This window comes from Henckelia pumila, chromosome 3 (genome assembly GCF_033568475.1).
Source record: "Henckelia pumila isolate YLH828 chromosome 3, ASM3356847v2, whole genome shotgun sequence".
Lineage (NCBI taxonomy): Eukaryota > Viridiplantae > Streptophyta > Magnoliopsida > Lamiales > Gesneriaceae > Henckelia > Henckelia pumila.
Window position 1 is genome coordinate 33,077,350 of NC_133122.1, and position 9,078 is coordinate 33,086,427.

The window sequence follows — 9,078 nt, forward strand, 5'->3', positions numbered from 1 at the left end:
ATAGATTAATAATATTCAAAATTTTTAGTTAGAAGAAATTTTGATATTATCTGAATTAAATTTGTTGATATATTAAAACTTAACTACTAGGATATATTTGTATATGACGATTGAAATAAAAATTCAGTTTACAATATAATAAAGAAGTTAACTCAATGTATGTATGTATATGCACAATATTTAATTAAGTTATATAACACCATTAGAGAAACGATTCCATATAATAGCAGATCGCGTTATAACTTATAAGCATGGACAATGTTGAATGTTGATTTTCTTTAGGGGTGAGCAATTTTTGGCGGAGCCATAATTTCTAAACTATCCGGGCTAAAATTTTAAACTCTAGAATTATTTAAACTTTTGAATGAAATCACCCGGGCTACTATAAAATTAATCTAAAATTTTCCCAAAATCAATATATATAAAATTTTAAAAAAAATTCGGGCCACCCGGGCTAAAGCCCGGGTGAAGCTATATGTGGCTCCGCCACTGGGGGTGAGTCTTCGAAACTTGGGTTTAATACTTTAGTTGGGAGCTTCAAATTTTATTTGAAAGGTAAAAAGAGAACCGAAGCTTGCATTTTGAGTTTATCAGTTATTTGATCGTTTGATGAAATTTTTAGAATGATAAATACAATTATTTACTATACATTAAACGAAAGTGCACCTTGAACTTCTACAACTTGGAAGTAGTCAAGGTTTGAGGCAGAAATTTACATCTAAAATTGTCTTTGATAAATTCGGAGATTTTGGGGATATAATATGACCTACACAGTTAGTAATGATGTTATAAATTCATAAACAACGAGAATTTGAGATTGGAGGTTGAAGTTTTGGATCATAGTAAGATAAGATTATAAATTAAGTTAAAGTCATAAATCAATTTTATCGAAAAATTATAAATGAGTAAAACTCAAACTCGATTTTATTTCTATGTTGACAAGCTCGAAAACAAGCATTAATTGACGAGCCTGAAAACTAGTTCACTTAATGAGCCCGAAAATGAACTCACTCAACGAACCGAATTCGAGTCAGACGTGCTTAACATGATAAACGAGATATTAATGAACCAAGCTCGAGTTGCTATATATATTAAAAGAAGCCGAGTTCGAGCCTTATGATGAAAGCTCGAACGGAGCTCGAGCCTTTATAGATTTCAAACGAGGTGAAGCCAAACCAGATATTGTTCGGCTCGGTTCAGGTCATTTACATCCCTGTACAAAATTCCACAAATTTCTCGAAAAACAAGGTATATATATATTTTTTTAAAAAAAACAAACAAAACAAAAACAAAACGATGAAGCATCTAATCGTGACTTAAAAACAATCACTTTGACAAATTTTATTCAGCAATACACGGTAAGTTTACCCTCACAGAAGTGTTGCTATTGAATCAAAAGAAAGAACAAGTTAACAAATATGAAAGAATTCCTTGCTCAACCGCGGAAGGTACCAACATTACAAGCAAGCCCAAAAATGTTTATTTCCACTTCTCTGATGCAAACAAAAATTATGGCAAATACAATAATTTCTACTTAATTATTACACAATGAATTTCATCTATCTACTTCAAATGCACAACATATGATTACATAAACATCACATATCAGACCAAAATATAAAGCAAGCCTAACCTCGTTTGTATTTTCACTCCTAGAATTTCCGATGAGAAAAAATTTTCTTGTATTTAGATGAGGCCGGAATATGGATTGTAGGCTTGAACCGGCATACCTGAGCCGTAGGAGTGGCCACTGGCAACATGGGCATTTCCAAACGGATTCATGGGTGGTGGTTGTCCCATAATCATCAAAGGTTGTTGCTGTTGTCCCGTAAACATCATTTGTCGTGGATGATACATAAAAGATGGTTGCTGATTCGCCATAGCCCCCATCTGAACAAAATTTGGCGCAGCAACTGCGTTGGAGGCATAGAATGGATCGTGTGCGACTTGTTGTGGCATCATAGAGTTAGCCATTGGAGCTTGATCCCATGGATTGTAACTCACATTCTGCTGGTTATTTCTTCTGATTGCATCTTCATACAGGCTGTCTAACGTAAGTTTGTCTAGCCCTCCAGCCTTCGTCAACGTGAGAAGAAAACACGAAAAGGGGCTCTCATAAGTGCACTTTTAAAACCAAAATATTATCATTTTATCGGTGAAGTAACAAAGAACATCGAGGGAAGATTTGAGTGATACCAATTTACTAGAGGCAGCAGTGCTCTCATTGGAGCTTGGAGCCGTAACGAGGGCCAACTCCCAGCCTGTAGTTCCATTCGCCAAGTTTGGTCCAGTGGAAACTGGTTGTGCGGGAGAACCTGCATCATCAACGACGATGTTACTCGTATCCACACCATTCAGAAACATGAACTTTGATTGGTGTCCATATCTGGAATCTGTTTTTCGATCCCATGAATAAAAAAATTTCTTCTTATTTTCATTCTGTTTCTCCCAATATATTTAAACTGAATTTTCGAATCTTCCAATGCAATCACTTACTTTCACCATTTATCAAGATACCATATTATCATATTTTAACACAACATACTAAATATTGATGATTAATGTTGTAATTTCTAGAAACATTTGCCATTTACCGTAAAAATTATCATACACATACATCCTATTCCCACAACATTTTCTCAAAAGTCGTTCACCAGAATACAACAAAAGGACTCCAGAAAAGAGCATATGAAAAGTTCAATTCGAAAAAAAACTCACCAACTGGTACAATGGCTAATGCCAAAGCATTCTTCTGGTCTAACTCTATTGCAGCGGGAGCAGGATCATTCAGGCCCTATATCAAAGACAAATGCGGTGACTGGTAAAGGCTGCATTTCTTAAAAAACAGGCATCTCCGAACTAATAGTGAGAAAATAGATTCAGGTTCTTTTCCTATATCTTAATCACTTACAAGCAAATCTGGCGGTTCAGCAGCTGGAGCTTCCACTTTTACCGGTTCTATTACTTTTACCAGTTCTGGTGGAGGTGGGGACGGTGGACGCTCTTCTTTCACCTCTGGACTATTTTTATATTCTATCGCTAAGATCTCCTTGGGCTTATCATCAGCCTGTTTAATTGGGCACAATTAATTGTAGCGATTGTAACATATATTTGCAAACGAACTTTCCAGCGGAATATATCAATTCAAGCACCGGGACAGCTTTGGGATGTCATAGAACTTCAGAAATAAACAAGTAGAACTTCTCCAATAAACAAGATTTATGAACAAGTTGTATCACACTATGCTCACATGAGTTTATACTTGCAAGCGATACACGCTACTATGTGGACTGTCCGCAAGTACTTCACGTTTTACCTTTAGCCGTAGGAATATGATTGGGAAATGTTGCTAGAAAATCATTTCATTCTCCCAATTAACAGATGCAAAAACAGATGTTGAGTGATGGATATTAATTTTTTATTGACAAAAAGAAAAATTAATAAATGTATACTTAAAAAATAGGACTTCTTCTAACGGTCTCTCTAAAATATAAATTGGCATTCCATTTGAATATATGTCTCAACATGAACAAGTTTAAAGATGATCGAGTTACGCTAACCATACCAGACCCTTGCGAACTGCAGAAGAACGTGGTGCCTCTCTCACATACTCCTCCATGGCTTGAAGGAATGATGCAGGGGGCTATAAAACGCATCACGAAACAAAGAAATGAAATATGTATACAGGTCATAATGAATGACGAGTTACAAACAGGTAACTAAGAAGTCAAACCTGTTCAATTTTTATGTATCTTTCTCCACGTTGAACATCAAGGTTTTTACATACTTCATAGAATTCGGACAATCTTTCAGCCTAGAAAAAATCGTGATAAAATAAAATATATCACAACTAAATTATTTACTAGAGAGATCCCAGAAAGTAAAATTACCAATTAAGTTATACTCTTTTTTAATGGTTGTACCTGCACGCTAGCTCTCCTGTATATATCCAAAGCCTTGAGAGCATCAGGCCTTTGCATCTCAAAGAACTATCAGAAATTAAGTCGTCAAAACATAAAGTCACAAAGTACTCGGAGAAAATCAGAAAAAAAAAAAAAAAAAAAAACAGAGTTCACAAGGTGTACCTTGTCCACCAAATTAACTGTACCATCACTAATGGCATTGTAAATTTTAATACTTTCCGAAGCAACCTAGAGATAATAGAACATTAGATATGACACATAGCTATGTTCACTGCAAGCTAGTTATTCTGAACATTAACATAAAATATGAGTTGATGTACCATTGCAAGGGCCAACTGAATGACATGATTATGAATTGCTGCTCCTTGTGGCTGCATGACATCAACAACATACAAGTTCAACTATCTGATGGTCCACACATATGGAACCAAGGCCATGGATTGGACCCTGAAAACCAATGTTACTAAGATGACATTTATGAAAAATAAAAATAAATTAAATTCACCTGGCAGCCGAGCACACGAAAGAGAAGTTGCTGCAAAGACGGTAAATGCTCGAGCAACTCTGGTGTGTCCAGATCTTTGGTTCTCTGAAATAATACTTACATTTAGAGGTAATCAAGAAAACAAATGACAAAAAATATTTCTTTGCATGCCTCATTGTTTAGACACAACAAGATTGTGATTAAAGTTTGGGAAAAAAGCATCAATTACAAATTTTTGTAATTAGCACTGGCATCATAAAGCACATATTCTAACTTGTACCAGTACTTGGCCTTATTATTAATCAGAGGCTTCAAGTTATTCTAATGTTATAGGAATTTATTAAAACAATTTCAAGCAGAGAGATTTTATAAGAACTAACAAAAACAAAACAAAACGCAACAGGAACAAAAAATAGAGCGAATGTAAAGTATAAATAAAATAAAATAAAACGAGAGAAAGGGGTAGATTTCTCACCAGGCGATCAGCCTCTATATCATATTTCAGTATTCTAAAACACTCCAGCCTCTCCTCCAAATATAATGCATAACAGCGGACCCAAGCAGAATAATCCCAGGCTGGCCAAGTGATGCAGATCCATTTTATCGATAAATAATTATTTCATGTAACTCTGAAAGACTAATCTAAAATAAAACACTTACCATTTGGACTGGAGTCGTCCTTGAAATGCGCTATGTTAAGAATGTGGCCTCTGCTCCGACCATAATTGATAAGTTCTTCCTGGAACGTAGGATCTACTTCCCTTAATGCACGATGAATAACAATCAAAGTTTTTATGGCCACCTGCAAAACAAGATCACCGAAACAAAGATAGAGAATAACATATTCAAGAGCATTATGTGGAAGCTCAATAATAATTTCGTTTCTCAAAATTAGAAGCAGAATATATATGTGCATGGATATACACAAATTAATATAGCAATACAACTAAACAAAGATTTTAAAAATAAATGATACTAGGCTCCTTAACCATTTACTGAAGATATAAACCTTCATAACTACCTATAGTAGATCTAAACCTACAAAACAAGAGCATCCTTTGCTTATCTGCATAGTCTCCACTAAATACATAATGAGTAGAAGCATTTCTTAGAAAAAGCAACAAGAAAAGATGTTTCATAGAGTGGCCACTGGCCAACCAAATAGCTTAGTGGAATGGCTGTAGTTTTCTAGAATGTTAAATGTTAGGTTCAATTTATATCGGATGTGTATGTGTATTTTTTCTTTTAATAAAAAAACAAACTAGTTCAAATCCATGCTAAATGAACAAGGGTCAAGAATCTATGTGTCACATCACATGCATTCTTGGTCTACGTGTTTTGCTTGGGCAATTGGATTTAAGATGCATGAAAGTTTGATGCACCAAATTTCCCATCTTTTCTCAATAATCATTTGAAAGAAATTTGTGCTCGAAAAATGACCAAATCTTCCCCATCATATCAGTTTAAATTAAAACTTCTTATATTGTTACAGAACTTGCATAGTAGAAGCAAAATCATACAGCCAACTCTTGTTCTTCGTTCAACAGCTACACCAAACTTGCCCGGTGAAAAATGTTACAGAACTAAACATTATAATATATTAAACAAAAATCAAGATTAATGATAATTTTTATGCAGATTGTAATCATTTTCATGAACACATACCGCCCAATTTTGAGTCTTCGACAACCTTCTTGCAAGAGCATGTATGCAATATGCAACATCTGCTCGTGGCTGTGTCGCCAATACACAAGAAAAGACAGCTGAAAACAACAAACCATGATCAGTAAATGAATCCTCCTTTAAAATCCAATCATCAGGAAATAAGGGGCAGATGGGCAATATCTTGAAATGAATGCCCACCTCTAATGTGTTTCTCTTTTGCAGGGCGTTCTACGTGATTTGTCGCCCTAACAACAGCAATGTCCACTACCTGTGTGGGCAAAAACCCAACTAATATCAAGCAACCTGATGATTAAAAGTAACCATTTTTATTTAAATATATATATTGACAGTAACCTTGTAATCACTATTAATTTTTGCCAAATTAACAGTGGTGGTATCTTTAAGTGCACCAAGAGTTTGTCTTAAACTGCTCTGTGTTCCCCCACCAGACATCCTCTATCTTAAATATGAATTCTGCTGGGAAAAAAATCCAGAAGATAAGTAATTACCACTCCCAACTTCATTTAACCAATGTTGACTTACAATTAACCAAAAAAAATGATATAATCGATTACATGAAAGAAATTTTCAACAAAAAACAAACAGCCTGTTTCTGCTACATGAATAAAAATATACCACATAGACAACAAAGAAACAAGAAGAAAAACAAAAATAAACATACAACAACCCAGCAATAATAAATAGGAAAAAAATAAGCAGCAAAATTTAAACCAAACCACACAAGAAAACCACTTTACAAATATCCTACAACATAATTCAACAAAGCAACACAATCCCACAAAAGATAAAGCAAAACACCACCAAGAAAATCAATCTGATCACGAAACGATACATCAACAAGAAAAAAGAAACCAAAAGATCGAACATAGATCAGAGTCTTCCCAATATTGGCACAAAAACCCACCTTTCTGACTCAATCTTTCACCCCACAAACACACACACAAACAAAAACTCAAAATTTGAATGCAGAGAGAAAATTTAAAGATCAAAAAGGCCAGAAAAGTCAGACCTTGAGCTCAAAAATGAGGGACAGAGAGAGAAAGTTAGGGAGCTAGTCTTTTTCCTTGTTGGCTGTCAGTCTGTACCCAAGAATTTTATTCTCATAGCCCGTCGGCGTCAATTTTCTTAATATTATACAAATATACAAATTAACAAATGTATGTCCGTGAATATAGTATACATTTTCCAGCATAGGAGCACTCCTACGCATATTCATACAGCCAGTTGACACACACATAGTACATATAAATTCCATTTCAATATAATATAATAATATATAAATATATATATATATATATACACAAATTTTGGCAAATATTCCAAATGGCTCCTATATTTATGAGAACTTGTCTGTTTGACTCGATCTATATTGGAGTATAAAAAGTATTATTTATAGATTAGAATAGAAAATTTGTCACAAAAAATTTATAGGAAAGAATAGTTTATAAAAAATTTATATAAATATATATTTATTTATACGTTTGTTTAACTAAAAGAAAAGATCATTGTAGTAAGTTATTTTAACAAATGAAAGTTATAATGTTTTAAATGTATGTAAAACAGGGAATAAATCCTCTGCTACATTTGTTGTTTCAAATCGTGCTACACTTTGCTAAAAATAACCCCGTTTGCACAAATTATTAAAAATTAAATTCATTAAACAACATGAATGAACAAAATATAATTAATCATTGATAAAATGTTCGATTCACCTATTTTTTAATTAAAATAGGCAATAAATTGTGTCCCAAGCACGATATATGAGTAAAATAATTTGTTGATGATTTTTTTTAATTGAAAAAATAGGTGAATCGAAAATTTTATCAATGATTAATTATATTTTGTTCATCCATTTTGTTTAATGAATTTAATTTTTAATAATTTGTACAAACGGGGTTGTTTTTAGCAAAGTGTAACACAGTTTGTAGCACCAAGTGTAGCAGATGATTTCGTCCCTGTAAAACAAGGATCATAAATTTAGATCTTCCCCAATTCAGTATTTATTTGGTATATAGTTAACTCCGTGTTATGCATACATTTTGACTCCAAAATAACCATATATATTATATTACATGTTTTGATTTTTTGCTCTAAACAGACGGCGTGAAATTGAATTCATAGAAGCTTCCATAGTGGGCCGTTAGCTTTGACGGAAAAAGACGGGTAGAAATGCGTAGGACCAGGCTGGTTAAGTAAAACTTTTGTCTTCACTATAATCTTGGATTTGTTCTGAAAAAATAAAAATTTATGGTAAAATGTAAAAATTTTAAAACTCAAAATATATCAAACTCTACACTTTATAATATTTTTCTCTCAACTCAATTGTATTTTTCATCACAAATGAAGACCTATTTATAGATCCACATTTGAGATTATTCCAAAAAATAAATACATCATCATCTACATCATCACACACTAATTTTCCATATTTTACAACTCAATATTCAACATTCAACATTCAATATTCAACATAATATTAATAATAATAATATATTTTTCAACACTCCCCCTTGTGATGATGATCGTGATATGATGACTGTCTTCATTACGTGTTTTATACTGCCTCGTTAAAAACCTTACTAGGAAAAATCCAGTGGGATAAAAACCATAGTAAGTGCAGCCACGTAAACTCCCCCTCATGTTAACATAAGTGATTCTTCACATATTTCGCAGATTGCGCATCCCAATGTTGTATATATGCTTTCTGAATATCGTCGTGGGAAGTGCCTTTGTGAAGAGATCTGATGAGTTCTCACTGGATTGAATGTAGCAGATATCAATATCTTTATTCTTCTCAAGCTCTTGAGTGTATGCAAAGAACTTTGGGGGTATATGTTTTGTTCTGTCACTTTTGATGTATCCTTCTTTCATTTGAGCAATACATGCAGCATTGTCTTCATACAACGTCACAGGCTTCTTGTCTACTGATAATCCACAAGAAGTTTGGATATGTTGTGTCATTGATTTTAGCCAAACACATTCACG

General features: G+C 33.6%; 1 protein-coding gene across 2 annotated transcripts; it reads right to left on the reverse strand.

Moving 5' to 3' along the window:
* Positions 1-1,409: 1,409 nt before the first annotated feature.
* On the reverse strand, positions 1,410-7,242 carry LOC140886260 (putative clathrin assembly protein At5g35200). Of its 2 annotated transcripts, none has more exons than XM_073292783.1 (16): positions 7,103-7,242; positions 6,427-6,546; positions 6,271-6,340; positions 6,073-6,170; positions 5,068-5,209; positions 4,883-4,983; positions 4,429-4,512; positions 4,244-4,294; positions 4,086-4,151; positions 3,924-3,989; positions 3,734-3,814; positions 3,566-3,643; positions 2,912-3,067; positions 2,719-2,794; positions 2,197-2,315; positions 1,410-2,076 (listed from the first exon to the last, which is right to left on the reverse strand). In XM_073292783.1, exons 2-16 carry the CDS (start codon positions 6,523-6,525, stop codon positions 1,687-1,689), a joined length of 1,677 nt encoding a protein of 558 aa, XP_073148884.1. In that variant the 5' UTR covers positions 6,526-6,546; positions 7,103-7,242; the 3' UTR covers positions 1,410-1,686. The 2 variants fall into 2 exon arrangements, with proteins under 2 accessions (XP_073148884.1, XP_073148885.1); XM_073292784.1 differs by having other exon boundaries at positions 6,998-7,140.
* Between the last annotated feature and the right edge of the window lie 1,836 nt (positions 7,243-9,078).

What these genes read in the sequence shown, in the direction of transcription:
- LOC140886260 (XM_073292783.1), bottom strand. Translation starts at nt 6,525, where the DNA reads ATGTCTGGTGGGGGAACACAGAGCAGTTTAAGACAAACTCTTGGTGCA. An exon ending in TTCGTGTGCTCGGCTGCCAG is followed by an intron (nt 4,295 to 4,428) that starts GTGAATTTAATT and finishes GATGTCATGCAG; the next exon opens with CCACAAGGAGCAGCAATTCA. An exon ending in ATTAGCCATTGTACCAGTTG is followed by an intron (nt 2,316 to 2,718) that starts GTGAGTTTTTTT and finishes TTGATGATGCAG; the next exon opens with GTTCTCCCGCACAACCAGTT.